The sequence below is a fragment of the Asterias rubens genome, chromosome 7, assembly GCF_902459465.1.
Source record: "Asterias rubens chromosome 7, eAstRub1.3, whole genome shotgun sequence".
In the NCBI taxonomy this organism is placed as follows: Eukaryota; Metazoa; Echinodermata; class Asteroidea; order Forcipulatida; family Asteriidae; genus Asterias; species Asterias rubens.
In genome coordinates this window covers 19081350-19097249 of record NC_047068.1, presented here as the reverse complement: position 1 = coordinate 19097249, position 15900 = coordinate 19081350, and the positions used below count along the sequence as shown (strand labels likewise).

Below are 15900 nucleotides of genomic sequence, written 5' to 3'. Positions count from 1 at the left end.
GTCATATTCATTTTATTTGAATGAGTTATTATTTTTGTTTTCCAATTACAGATATTGATGAATGCGCTGGTAAACCGTGCATGAACTCAGCACTATGCTTGAACCAGCAGAATCAGTACAGATGTATTTGCCAAAATGGCTTCTCGGGTAAAAACTGTGACATTGGTAAGATTATTTTCATTCATTTGTAATTTTTTTCACAAAAAAGTTTCATTGTTGTGTCCAAGTTTGAATCTGGAGTTTCATTGTTAAAGTCCAACTATGAGATCTCATTGTATACATGTAGACTGAGTCCTGAGTTATAGCCTGCTGAGTTAGTTTGAGTATGAGTCGAGTATCTTATTGCTGTGTCCTACAGTACGAGGTATCATCAATCTTAGTCTGAGTCCTGAGTTATAGCCTACTGAGTTAGTTTGAGTATGAGTCAAGTATCTTATTGCTGTGTCCTACAGTATGAGGTATCATCAGTCTTAGTCTGAGTCCTGAGTTATAGCCTACTGAGTTAGTTTGAGTATGAGTCGAGTATCTTATTGCTGTGTCCTACAGTACGAGGTATCATCACTCTTAGTCTGAGTCCTGAGTTATAGCCTGCTGAGTTAGTTTGAGTATGAGTCGAGTATCTTATTGCTGTGTCCTACAGTATGAGGTATCATCAGTCTTAGTCTGAGTCCTGAGTAATAGCCTACTGAGTTAGTTTGAGTATGAGTGGTGTATCTTATTGCTGTGTCCTACAGTACGAGGTATCATCAGTCTTAGTCTGAGTCCTGAGTTATAGCCTACTGAGTTAGTTTGAGTATGAGTCGAGTATCTTATTGCTGTGTCCTACAGTACGAGGTATCATCACTCTTAGTCTGAGTCCTGAGTTATAGCCTGCTGAGTTAGTTTGAGTATGAGTCGAGTATCTTATTGCTGTGTCCTACAGTATGAGGTATCATCAGTCTTAGTCTGAGTCCTGAGTTATAGCCTACTGAGTTAGTTTGAGTATGAGTCGAGTATCTTATTGCTGTGTCCTACAGTATGAGGTATCATCAGTCTTAGTCTGAGTCCTGAGTTATAGCCTGCTGAGTTAGTTTGAGTATGAGTCGAGTATCTTATTGCTGTGTCCTACAGTACGAGGTATCATCAGTCTTAGTCTGAGTCCTGAGTTATAGCCTGCTGAGTTATTTCGTCACGCTGTGAGTCATGAATCACTTGATAATGAAAAAACGTTACCGTTAAAAAACAATCACATATTATACACTAACAGTATTATCATTTTTCATATATTTCCTAACAGCACCATCCACTGCGGGTACGACCAACAAGCCTCTCGCCAGCCCTTTGATTCTGGATCCAATGTGGATTGCTATCATGGCGTCGCTTGGATTCCTTATAATTGTGTTCCTCATCCTCCTTTGCTGTGTTTGGGGAAGAAGTAGCAGTCAACTAGAGCCTAAATGGGGAAAAGCATGACCGTAGAAACCACTAGAATGCTATAGAGTCAACATGTGTGCATCATTCAGGACTATATACACTGCACTTGTGCATCTTTCACACCATTCCATTAAGTTAACATACCTGTAAGACCCTATTGGTAAAATGGTGCATCTCAAAATATACTATTTCGAGAACATCGTTATGGTTTTTTTATTTGATCAACTGCCATTTTCATTTACATATGAGATAGTAGTTTTTTATCTTTGTTTAGAAAGCCATGATTGATAAATTTGCTTCACTGAAGTCAGAAATACACAACTTCACTTTATTTTCAACAAAGGCAAGTGTGAGATGCAGTGTTTTTGTATATACAAGTCACAAACTTCAAGTTTTACATGCCATTTATACAGAGTGTGTTTAACAACAACGTTCATCAGTTGACTTTGAGATTTTCACAATCCGAAAAGAGCAGCTCACATTACTTGGAAATGATTTTGTATTCGAGGACATCATTTCACTCGAACAGGGCCATATAGGGATTGCTTGAAAGCAATGACTGTATATTGTTGTAAAGACAGTATAGAGAGGAACAGTACTCAGTGTGCAAAGGTTTATCATGTATATGCCAATTAAGTTGGTAATAATAGTCTACCATTTTTATATATATTTTGTATCTTATCATCAATATTTTTATATCCATATTGCCGCTTATGAAATAATCGTATTTGACAGATACAATATTCCTGCTATTTATGTTAATAATAAAGTGGCAGGTATATTTTTTTAATCACACTGTCTACAGTTGTAATAGTTGTTGTTTTTATTATTATGGAGTTTTTGTTCAGAGTGACAATCTAATAATTATTCTGTTGTGTAAATGTTAACTACTTAATGTTGCACCATCCGTATTGAGTTCAACAGTGTATTTCGTTTTTTTATAGACGATGTGACCTCTGACGTCACTCAAAAACCATAACATGATTCACGCGCATACCGCCGGGCAAAACCTTTGTGTTTTGGCAGCCAGCTAGAAAGTACACGCAATCTTACCATGTCTACGCATCTTTTTTGCACGGTGAAACATGACGTGTACAGTCTATTGTCAACATATGGCGGTTTGAATGTAAACAAAGGTCACATCGTCTATACCTGGACCCAACTTGATAAAGAAGAACAAATTGCTTATTGCATAAACATAGTACTTAGCAGAAACAGGTTGCCATACAAAATATTGTTATTGTTTGTGGCTCGTCCCTTGCTAAATATTATGCTGTTATGATAAAACATTTGGCAAATACTTTCTTCTTTTAAAACAGCTATTTCAAACTGGGCCTGATTTTTAGCATTATGTATGAACATTATCTACCTGATTATATAAATAGTAATGAATTTAGTATGTATGGAAATCTATGTTAAAAACATTCTTATGACATCTTTACTTTAAAAAAGCAAATGTACATGTATTTTATTATTTTTTAGTATTATGTAGTTTATACTTCTGTTGTCCTTGATAAAAAGGCATAATTACACTCTGTGTTTGATTCAATCAATATTTTGTGTTCAATCTTATAAGTTTGAAAAAAAGTGAAACAAATGGAGTTAACTTCACTGAGTCTGGTATGTTTTATGACCACCAGTCAATCTCGTGAAAGTGGGGGTATTTACAGGTGTCTTGTATTTCATACTCTTCTAGCATGTTGTCAAGAGCAAGTTATGTTAACATCCTTAAGCATGAAGTCATTTTCAACATATTATCTCAAACCTGAAGTCTGTCGATATTTATTTAAAAATAAGGCATTATTTGCATTTGACATTATGCGAATTTCGGCTTTGGAATGTGTAGGTCCATTTGTTGTTGATATGTAATGATATTGATGCTTCTAATTTCCCTATGAAAAAGATCAACTTAAACGCCTTTTTACACAACTTTAATTTTAAAGACTAAATAACTCTATCTAACTTCTGCAAAATAGTGCATCACAAAACTGTGTTTGATCTTGGGTTGAACCCCACTACATAATATTAACAGTAACAGGTTTTTTTTGCACGGGAATGGACTTAGAACAGCTCAAGCAAGTATTGAAATAAAAAAACCGGATGCACTGATGCTAAAAATATTTACTTTTGATAACTTGTGAATGTTTTTTTATTAAAAGATAATTGTGAATTTTAATAAAATGTTACATGTATTTGTAAAAAGTTTTTGAGTTTCATCAAGTGTCAATGGTTTGCGTCTGTTTTTGTTTTAATTGTTCTTATTAATATTTGTTTTATATTATTTTGTCGGTATTCAGTCATTGGGTCAACAATACAATCAAACAATACTGAGCAAGACAATAATGAAAATGACACCTAGGACATACAATAAAAAAAGTTATTTTCAGAACTGACTCCGCGGCAGTACAGTTAATTACGATCCTATAAGCTAAAGTAGTAGTCCAGTCTAATTTCTATACCATCCGTCCTGGTAATAGTTAAAAAGCAGGACAGTTCTTTTCAGAACTGAGAAGTCTCCAGAACCTCTGATTATCTACTCCACGGCAGTAGAAAAAAGCAAGACAGTTCCCTAAGAACAACCCTACCTGGCAAGTAGATACACACATGGTGTTACCGCAAACCAAATATACAAAAGTTATCCTATTGGCCTGGGTGTTTTGTTTCCTATGTTGCTTGCTATAAAAAAAAAAAAAGAGAGATAATTTAAAAAGTGTCCGTCTTGCTATATTTTATAATGAGTTGGGTAGATAGCCTTAGCTTTCGATCCAAACCGGACCTTTTTCAGAGGCATAAAACAAGGTCAAACAAATACATATCCATTTATAGAAAACAAAGTGGGGAAATGGATTAAGGGAAGGATCCAGAAAGAAAAGCGGGAAAATTTTAGCCAATCAAAGTTTCTATCTTTATAAACAAATGGTGGCTAGGAATAAAGTGGTGAGGACAAAAGATTTGAAGTATGAAAAGAAGGGTTACTGGACCATAAAAGTGGTAAATGCATTGTTCGATAACAATGCAGGGAAACATGAAAGGGTAGGATTTAGAGAGCAAGTTGCATCATGATACAACTATAACAATGGTCAATTAAAGAATAGCAAGATCAAATGTAGGATGATATTAAAAATAGGTGTGAGGGACCTGTGGAAAAAAATGTTCCGTGATAGTAACAAATTTATAAATAAAAAAAGAATTTAATGACAGAAAAACATACACTTTATATTTTATGTACAGCCGAAAAAGGGGGATTATTATTATTTACATGTAAAACCAGCAACCAAGTTCAATTCCACAATAACAATAAAGTTACTGTACAAGTCTCTATAATAGAGTCGCTTAAATCAAAGGTAAGAGTTCAAAAACACCAGTAAAAAACTAGATCATGGGTCCTCACAGCAAGTAAATTCATATACCGTGCACAAGCAATGGGCATAGGAATATTGCCATATCCCGGGTCCACGGCACGAAAATGTAACGGTCTGTGTTCCCATATACTGTGCACAAGCAATGGGTACAGGAATATAGCTATATCACGGGTTCACCATGGCCCGTATACTGTGCACAAAGCAATGGGCATAGGAATATTGCCATATCCCGGGTCCACAGCACGAAAATGTAACGGTCTGTGTTCCCATATACTGTGCACAAGCAATGGGTACAGGAATATAGCTATATCACGGGTTCACCATGGCCCGTATACTGTGCACAAAGCAATGGGCATAGGAATATTGCCATATCCCGGGTCCACAGCACGAAAATGTAACGGTCTGTGTTCCCATATACTGTGCACAAGCAATGGGTACAGGAATATAACCATATCACGGGTTCACCATGGCCCGTATACTGTGCACAAAGCATCCAATGGGGCTCCAGCCCAACTGTAGTTGGTATCGGGACCATTCCGAACTAAAAGTTAAGAGTCAGTTCAGGTAAATAATTGACATAGTTGCTCACGGTCAAAGAATGAATTTTTTTTTATACTTTGTGGGTGGAAGGGCCTTGGGGTGCAAGTAAACAAAATTGCATTTTCAATTCTATATAAAGCCCGTTGCCATGGTTACGGCTCATTTTGTTTTTTGGCCATTTTAGGCCGATTTTGGGGTCTGAAAAAACTGGTTTTTAGCTCATATTTACAACTCCACCCCACCAAAACCTTTTATATCACTACAAAGTATCATCCTTGGCCTTCCTTGAGAAAAAAAATGATTGCTTTAAATATCACCCTTGTGCTATTTTTGCATCATGCATTACAGTATGTTTTTAGAACTTGCAAAATCGACATTTTTACCCTATTTTTGGACCCCAAAATGTCAACTTGCCAGGGGTCTCAGAAAATTTTCCTTTCGGCTGTGATTAGGGCCAACATTGGTCTTTCCATATCTGGTGTCAAAAACTTGGGCAATTGTATCCTGTTGTGACAGTACTGCCTCAAAACTAGACTTTTTTCCAAAAAACGTGAACAATGCCTTTTTAAGGGTCTTTTCACATAAATATCGACATACGTGTCAATGGTAAAAAAAAAGGAATATTTTTCTTATACTTTGTGGATGGTAGGGACTTGGGGTCCAAATAAACAGCATTTACATTTCAAATCATAATATAACACGTTGCCATGGTAACAGTTCATTTGTGTTGAGGCCACTTTAGGCCGATTTTGGGGTCTGAAAAACTTATTTTTTTAGTTAATATTTACAACTCCACCCCACCAAAAAACAAAAATATTTCATAAAACCCTTTACATCACTACAAAGTATCATCCTTGGCTTTACTTGAGACAAAAAAATATTGCTATAAATTTTACCCTTGTGCTATTTTTAGAACGTGCATTAGAATATGTTTTTTTGAACTTGCAAAATCAACCTTTTTACCACATTTTTTGCCCTCAAAATTTCATTTTTTCAGGGGTCTCAGAATATATTCCTTTCGGTTTTGACCTTTCTGGTAAGAAAAACTTGGGCAATTTTATCCTGATGTAACAAACCCTTTTCCCCGAAAACATAGAGAAATGCATTTTGAAATACTTGCTTCATTTTGAATTTATAACATGAAGAAGTTAGAAATAATTCCATCAATCTGGCAGCTTTTCATAAGCACTCTGTAGGCTTAGTGCATTACCAAACATTGATCAGGACTTGTTGATGACCTAAATCTTAGAATTTGCCCCGCCCCGACTCGGCCCAATCATATTTCTTGACATTGCATAAAAAAAAAAAAGTTTTGTGAACAGCGCCTATTTTTTGAAAGTCACATTTTTTAATTCCCCTTGCACATACAGAAAGTTTGTATTGTCTTAATTGTTCATTGGTTCTCAGAATATTTCCCTTTTGGTTGTGATTGGGCTATCATTATGGTTTGCATGTCTGCTGGGGAGAAACACTTTCGTTTATTGTATCCTGTTGTGACACTTCTGCCTCAAACATGGTAATTTTTCCAAAAACAATAAAAATGCATTTTGAAGTTATCCCTTAGTTTGAATTGATAAAAAACGAGCATGCTTGTTAAAAAAATATGGCACTGTTTCCATGCTCTTTAAGTAACATATAAAAAGTTTATAACCATGCTTTGCCACTGAGAGTTCTTGTTTTGTCATGACTACTTAACCTAGTTGTACAGGTATGATTCACATTGCAAGAAGAGAAGTAGTGCGATGAGCATTCTTTACTATTCTTGTCTATACATGGCCTTATAACAGTCTTCTTGGTCCCCTGCCCGCTACCAAACTAAACATTTTCATCCCCATCAGAACAAAGAGGCTCTAAAAGTGAGCAAGTACTGTGTCCAAAGTAGCTAAATGGCCATTCACCTGCTTTGGCCTTCTGTAAGCAGTTCCCCCATCCATGGTGGGGTTCCTTTCAATTGTACTGTTGCAAACAATAAAAGAGTTGGTTTATTTAACGTGATAAACAATTCAGCAGGTAATGTTTGACAATGTTTTTTGTTGATCGTTCTCAGAGACATATATAGTACTTATGAACTAGTAAGATCGTGAATGGAAAAAATAATCAAACTAGCCTGAATAAACTTTTGTCACTGCAAATGCATCTTACTTATTTATGTTGAGCAGGTGCAAGTATTTACAACTTTTTTCAATGTTGTTCCATTAAAGGAACACGTTGCCTTGGATCGGTTGAGTTGGTCTTTGAAAAGCGTTTGTAAACGTTTATTACAAAATGCATATGATTAGAAAGATATTTTAAAAGTAGAATATAATGATCCACACAAGTATCACTCAAAAACATATTTCTAACCATGCATTTTATAACAAGCGGTTACAAACGCATTTCAAATACCAACTTGACCGATCCCAGGCAACGTGTTCCTTTTAAATGATCTCTTACGCTCATCTTGCAAATCGTTAGTATCATTGTTTTTAATAACACCTTGGCAAACTTTTCCAACACTTTTAAGCGGGCTTTTTAATTTCCCACATTTGTGTTGGACATGATTGGATGCTCAAAACCATCTGCCTCAAGCACAGAAACTACATTGTTTATGATCTCTATCTCTATGAAAAGTTTTACATTTGGTAGCAGGCAGGGACCAAGGAGAGTAGGCCCTGTATTAAAGACAACTTGTAAAGAATGCTCATCGTACTCTACTTGCAATGGGAATCATACCTGTACAATAGGTAAAGTAGCCAAATCAAGAACTCTCAGTGGCAAAGCATTGGTTATGGTTTGGTTGGATACAATTATGTTTAATAAAAACTTTGTATTCATTACTCAAAGGGCATGGAAACAGTGCTAGATTTTTAACAAGCATGCATTGTTTTTGGAAAAATTACTATACTTAAGGCATGATCAGTCACAACAAGATACAATAAACACAGTGTTTCTACCCAGAAGACATGAAAATACCAATAACAACCGAAAGGGAACACTTTCAAAAAAAGAGGCGCTATTCACAAAACATTGTTTTATGCAATGTCAAGAAATATGATTGGGGCTGGGCCGGGCAAATTCTAAAATTAAGGTCATCAACAGTTCCTGATCAATGTTGGGTAATCCACTAAGCCTATAGAGTGCTTAGGAAAAGCTGCAAGATTGATAGAATTTTTACTTTTTAATGTTATAAATTCAATATGAAGAAAAAACAATTCAAAATGAATTGTTCTGTTTGGGGAAAGAAGTCTATTTTGGAGACAGTACTGTTAACATCAGGATATACTTGCCCAAGTTTTTCTTACCAGAAATAAAAAGACAAATTTTTGCCCTGATCAAACCCGAAAGGAAAATATTCTGAGACCCCTGAAAAAATGAAATTTTGAGGGCAAAAAATATGGTAAAAATGTTGATTTTGCAAGTTCAAAAAAACATATTCTAATGCACGTTCTAAAAATAGCACAAGGGTAAAATTTATAGCAATATTTTTTTGTCTAAAGTAAAGCCAAGGATGATACTTTGTAGTGACGTAAAAGGTTTTATGAAATATTTTTGTTTTTTGGTGGGGTGGAGTTTTTCAGACCCCAAAATCGGCCTAAAGTGGCCTAAACACAAATGAACTGTTACCATGGCAACGTGTTATATTATGATTTGAAATGTAAATGCTGTTTATTTGGACCCCAAGTCCCTACCATCCACAAAGTATAAGAAAAAGATTCCTTTTTTTTTACCATGGACACGTATGTCGATATTATGTGAAAAGACCCTTAAAAAGGCATTTTTCATGGCAACAGGCTATATATAGAATTGAAAATGCAATTTTGTTTACTTGCACCCGCCCTTCCACCCACAAAGTATAAAAAAAATTCATTCTTTGACCGTGAGCAACTAGGTCAATTATTTACCTGAACTGACTCTTAACTTTTAGTTCGGAATGGTCCCGATCCCAACTACAGTTGGGCTGGAGCCCCACTGGATGCTTTGTGCACAGTATACGGGCCATGGTGAACCCGTGATATGGTTATATTCCTGTACCCATTGCTTGTGCACAGTATATGGGAACACAGACCGTTACATTTCGTGCTGTGGACCCGGGATATGGCAATATTCCTATGCCCATTGCTTTGTGCACAGTATACGGGCCATGGTGAACCCGTGATATAGCTATATTCCTGTACCCATTGCTTGTGCACAGTATATGGGAACACAGACCGTTACATTTTCGTGCTGTGGACCCGGGATATGGCAATATTCCTATGCCCATTGCTTTGTGCACAGTATACGGGCCATGGTGAACCCGTGATATAGCTATATTCCTGTACCCATTGCTTGTGCACAGTATATGGGAACACAGACTGTTACATTTTCGTGCCGTGGACCCGGGATATGGCAATATTCCTATGCCCATTGCTTGTGCACGGTATATGAATTTACTTGCTGTGAGGACCCATGATCTAGTTTTTTACTGGTGTTTTTGAACTCTTACCTTTGATTTAAGCGACTCTATTATAGAGACTTGTACAGTAACTTTATTGTTATTGTGGAATTGAACTTGGTTGCTGGTTTTACATGTAAATAATAATAATCCCCCTTTTTCGGCTGTACATAAAATATAAAGTGTATGTTTTTCTGTCATTAAATTCTTTTTTTATTTATAAATTTGTTACTATCATGTAACATTTTTTTCCACAGGTCCCTCACACCTATTTTTAATATCATCCTACATTTGATCTTGCTATTCTTTAATTGACCATTGTTATAGTTGTATCATGATGCAACTTGCTCTCTAAATCCTACCCTTTCATGTTTCCCTGCATTGTTATCGAACAATGCATTTACCACTTTTATGGTCCAGTAACCCTTCTTTTCATACTTCAAATCTTTTGTCCTCACCACTTTATTCCTAGCCACCATTTGTTTATAAAAACAGAAACTTTGATTGGCTAAAATTTTCCCGCTTTTCTTTCTGGATCCTTCCCTTAATCCATTTCCCCACTTTGTTTTCTATAAATGGATATGTATTTGTTTGACCTTGTTTTATGCCTCTGAAAAAGGTCCGGTTTGGATCGAAAGCTAAGGCTATCTACCCAACTCATTATAAAATATAGCAAGACGGACACTTTTTAAATTATCTCCTTTTTTTTATATTTTTTATAGCAAGCAACATAGGAAACAAAACACCCAGGCCAATAGGATAACTTTTGTATATTTGGTTTGCGGTAACACCATGTGTGTATCTACTTGCCAGGTAGAGTTGTTCTTAGGGAACTGTCTTGCTTTTTTCTACTGCCGTGGAGTAGATAATCGGAGGTTCGGGAGACTTCTCAGTTCTGAAAAGAACTGTCCTGCTTTTTAACTATTACCATGGCGGATGGTATAGAAATTAGACTGGACTACTACTTTAGCTTATAGGATCGTAATTAACTGTACTGCCGCGGAGTCAGTTCTGAAAATAACTTTCTTTATTGTATGTCCTAGGTGTCATTTTCATTATTGTCCTGCTCTGTATTGTTTGATTGTATTGTTGACCCAATGACTGAATACCGACAAAATAATATAAAACAAATATTAATAAGAACAATTAAAACAAAAACAGACGCTAACAAGGCTAGGCTAGTTTGATTATTTTTTCCATTCACGATCTTACTAGTTCATAAGTACTATATATGTCTCTGAGAACGATCAACAAAAAACATTGTCAAACATTACCTGCTGAATTGTTTATCACGTTAAATAAACCAACTCTTTTATTGTTTGCAACAGTACAATATTGAAAGGAACCCCACCATGGATGGGGGAACTGCTTACAGAAGGCCAAAGCAGGTGAATGGCCATTTAGCTACTTTGGACACAGTACTTGCTCACTTTTAGAGCCTCTTTGTTCTGATGGGGATGAAAATGTTTAGTTTGGTAGCGGGCAGGGGACCAAGAAGACTGTTATAAGGCCATGTATAGACAAGAATAGTAAAGAATGCTCATCGCACTACTTCTCTTCTTGCAATGTGAATCATACCTGTACAACTAGGTTAAGTAGTCATGACAAAACAAGAACTCTCAGTGGCAAAGCATGGTTATAAACTTTTTATATGTTACTTAAAGAGCATGGAAACAGTGCCATATTTTTTTAACAAGCATGCTCGTTTTTTATCAATTCAAACTAAGGGATAACTTCAAAATGCATTTTTATTGTTTTTGGAAAAATTACCATGTTTGAGGCAGAAGTGTCACAACAGGATACAATAAACGAAAGTGTTTCTCCCCAGCAGACATGCAAACCATAATGATAGCCCAATCACAACCAAAAGGGAAATATTCTGAGAACCAATGAACAATTAAGACAATACAAACTTTCTGTATGTGCAAGGGGAATTAAAAAATGTGACTTTCAAAAAATAGGCGCTGTTCACAAAACTTTTTTTTTTTATGCAATGTCAAGAAATATGATTGGGCCGAGTCGGGGCGGGGCAAATTCTAAGATTTAGGTCATCAACAAGTCCTGATCAATGTTTGGTAATGCACTAAGCCTACAGAGTGCTTATGAAAAGCTGCCAGATTGATGGAATTATTTCTAACTTCTTCATGTTATAAATTCAAAATGAAGCAAGTATTTCAAAATGCATTTCTCAATGTTTTCGGGGAAAAGGGTTTGTTACATCAGGATAAAATTGCCCGAGTTTTTCTTACCAGAAAGGTCAAAACCGAAAGGAATATAAACTGAGACCCCTGAAAAAATGAAATTTTGAGGGCAAAAAATATGGTAAAAATGTTGATTTTGCAAGTTCAAAAAAACATATTCTAATGCACGTTCTAAAAATAGCACAAGGGTAAAATTTATAGCAATATTTTTTTGTCTCAAGTAAAGCCAAGGATGATACTTTGTAGTGATTGTAAAGGGTTTTATGAAATATTTTTGTTTTTTGGTGGGGTGGAGTTGTAAATATTAACTAAAAAAATAAGTTTTTCAGACCCCAAAATCGGCCTAAAGTGGCCTCAACACAAATGAACTGTTACCATGGCAACGTGTTATATTATGATTTGAAATGTAAATGCTGTTTATTTGGACCCCAAGTCCCTACCATCCACAAAGTATAATATTCCTTTTTTTTTACCATTGACACGTATGTCGATATTCATGTGAAAAGACCCTTAAAAAGGCATTGTTCACGTTTTTTGGAAAAAAGTCTAGTTTTGAGGCAGTACTGTCACAACAGGATACAATTGCCCAAGTTTTTGACACCAGACATGGAAAGACCAATGTTGGCCCTAATCACAGCCGAAAGGAAAATTTTCTGAGACCCCTGGCAAGTTGACATTTTGGGGTCCAAAAATAGGGTAAAAATGTCGATTTTGCAAGTTCCAAAAACATACTGTAATGCATGATGCAAAAATAGCACAAGGGTGATATTTAAAGCAATCATTTTTTTTCTCAAGGAAGACCAAGGATGATACTTTGTAGTGATATAAAAGGTTTTTTGAAATAATTTTGCATTTTGGTGGGGTGGAGTTGTAAATATGAGCTAAACACCAGTTTTTTCAGACCCCAAAATCGGCCTAAAATGGCCAAAAAACAAAATGAGCCGTAACCATGGCAACGGGCTATATATAGAATTGAAAATGCAATTTTGTTTACTTGCACCCCAAGGCCCTTCCACCCACAAAGTATAAAAAAAAATTCATTTTTTGACCGTGAGCAAGTATGTCAATTATTTACCTGAACTGACTCTTAAAGTTTGGACAGCCCAACTACAGCTGGGTTCCAGAGCGTTCAGAGATCAATAACCAACTAGTCTTGACTCTCGTGCTAATTTGTCATAATTATTCCCGTTATCATCCACGACCCGCCCTCTCTACAACCGCTTCACGTACTGATGATCTCTGTTAAACTGTGGTAGCGCCCTCTCAGGGGAAAAATAATCGAGAGAAGGTCTTTAGACAAGACTAACTGGTTACAGATATCAGGAGCCCAACTATAATTGGGCGTCCCAACTGAAACACTCAAGTTGGGAACGGTGCGAGACTACAGTTAGGGCAATTCTGCAGTTGGGACGATGCATCTTCACTTGGGAAAAACAAAGTTACATCAAAATGGCCGTACGGCAGTTGGTTCGTGAAGAAATCTCCAATTTGCGAGATCAGCTGAGGGCAAATAGAGCTCTCTCTGCTGGTGTTGGTGGACTCATTGTACTAACTATTGTCTTCTACAAGTAAGTAACACTTTACATCGTTTATTGGAGAAATTTGTTGTATAAAATCAGGCAACCTGTAAACTAAAAATAAAATTTGTGTTCACCGTGACCATGTACTATATGTAATGTAATTACATGTTTTACACTACATACAGGGTGGGTTACACTTTTCTATATAAGAGGGGCGGGGTAAGGTGGGTGTGGGTCGTTTTGGGCCGTGATTTGCTAAAAAGGGAAAAGTTTCTGTATGGCGCCACATGTTTTTATTCGACATGAAGTCATATAATTTGAATTAATTATACCTCAACACATGGAGGTAGAATTAGCTCAACACATGCTCAAGCTCAAGTCATTTTCTGTCAATTTCAAAGACCAAGACTGACATTAATGCATGAGATGGAAAAGTTTCCGTATGGCGCCACCACTTTTTCATTCGATATGAATTAATATAGTATCTAATTTACCCGATTGATATATCCCTTTTTGTAAAAATAAGTGAAAAAGTGGTGGCGCCATACGGAATGTTATCCCATGAGATATCCTTGAAAGTTCAAAACAAAATTATCATCTGCTACTGCTAGATTGAGTTTCATTCTCCTTCAGTCACTAGATAGATCACGTGGTGTAGTTGCTATTTGGGATCTACAGCGTGCCAATATGGGAAAACATTTTTATTATTATTAACTGCATTAGATAGATCACGTGGTGTAGTTGCTATTTGGGATCTACAGCGTGCCAATATGGGAAAACATTTTTATTATTATTAACTGCATTAGATAGATCACGTGGTGTAGTTGCTATTTGGGATCTACAGCGTGCCAATATGGGAAAACATTTTTATTATTATTAACTGCATTAGATAGATCACGTGGTGTAGTTGCTATTTGGGATCTACAGCGTGCCAATATGGGAAAACATTTTTATTATTATTAACTGCATTAGATAGAACACGTGGTGTAGTTGCTATTTGGGATCTACAGCGTGCCAATATTGGAAAACATTTTTATTATTATTAACTGCATTAGATAGATCACGTGGTGTAGTTGCTATTTGGGATCTACAGCGTGCCAATATGGGAAAACATTTTTATTATTATTAACTGCATTAGATAGATCACGTGGTGTAGTTGCTATTTGGGATCTACAGCGTGCCAATATGGGAAAACATTTTTATTATTATTAACTGCATTAGATAGATCACGTGGTGTAGTTGCTATTTGGGATCTACAGCGTGCCAATATGGGAAAACATTTTTATTATTATTAACTGCATACTATAATAAATTCTGATAAATGTAGTAAATATGTCTGCGTTAAAGAGAAAAACAGATTGGTTTCTTATCTCCTGAAACCAAATATTGCTGGTCTGAAATGAAGGAAAACATATTGTTATGAAGATTTTGTGTTTCAAGGGGGTGGGGTGTTTTACTGGTGTAACACGTTAACTGTGGGTGTCACTTAGTAATATAATAGCAGGATAGTAAGCATACAAATGAAACTCCAAGACACTGTTCTCTAATTGCTAAATACAGTAATGTTTTATTTATAACTGTATATTTCTGAAGCGATACAATGTGATCCAGAGAAGTGTCACGATGAGTGTGTAAGACAAGAGTGACCAGGCAAAAGAAAATAAGGCTTCTATATATTGTTTAAGGATGGGGATGATTGAGGATGAGTATGTTGGGAGGTCCTAAGGAAAACACATAAATTGTTATGTCCAGACATGGTCCAGACAACCAGTCTACTGGTGTCTGGGTGGGGCATAGATTTATTGAGATGGCCTTGTGCATGGGGGCACAACAAAGTCTAAGCTTACACTGGCATGATCTCCAGATTCAAGCCAATTGTCTTGGGACAAAAATGTAATTAGATTTGTTTAACATTAGTTTAATGAGATTTTTATATTATTTTGCACGGCATTCTAGCTTCTGAATATTCAATAAAAACCAACCAATGAAAGTAATGAAAACATATGACGTGGCTCCAATGTCATGCATGGATAAGCGCTGTAAATGGCGGACTACCTCTCGCAACGTAAAACCAAAACTTTTAAACCTTCAACACATGATGAAGTGCAAGTGCAATTGTAAAAAGGTTGGATAGATGATTTAAAAAAAATCTTTTTATTTTTTGATTGTGAATTTTTTTTCACAAAGCTTATTAGCCCTTAGAGGCTTTTGCATTAGGCGCTTTACAAATGTCTTATTATTATTATTATTATTATTATTATTATTATTATCCCTTATAACGTGTACTCAAAAAGGTTTTTAAAATGAGATTTTACTGAGAACTTGTTCTAATTAAAAAAATTGTAAATTCCAAACGCGGTTTAATTGCTACAATTACATGACAGGGCTCACCAAGTGATGATTCCGCCAGATGTGATGTTTTGAAAATGGGAAAAAACCAGTAAAAAGCTATT

The 15900-nt window shown here is 35.9% G+C and overlaps 2 protein-coding genes across 4 annotated transcripts in view; both read left to right on the top strand.

The window, feature by feature from the left end:
* The window catches only part of LOC117292705 (fibrillin-2-like), a 60356-nt gene extending 56751 nt beyond the window's left edge, over positions 1-3605 (top strand). Inside the window, exons 81-82 of the mRNA XM_033774845.1 lie at positions 52-165; positions 1277-3605. Of these exons, the coding sequence (XP_033630736.1) occupies positions 52-165; positions 1277-1452 (290 nt within the window). The 3' untranslated portion in view covers positions 1453-3605. The remainder of the gene's footprint in view (positions 1-51; positions 166-1276) is intronic.
* Positions 3606-13365: 9760 nt separating this feature from the next.
* The window catches only part of LOC117292795 (sorting nexin-14-like), a 36674-nt gene continuing 34139 nt past the window's right edge, over positions 13366-15900 (top strand). For all 3 annotated transcript variants that reach the window (XR_004519320.1, XM_033774956.1, XM_033774955.1), the window contains exon 1: positions 13366-13495. Coding sequence is in view for 2 of the 3 variants with exons in the window: in XM_033774956.1 (XP_033630847.1) it covers positions 13377-13495 (119 nt within the window). In the remaining variant the exon portion in view is untranslated. The remainder of the gene's footprint in view (positions 13496-15900) is intronic.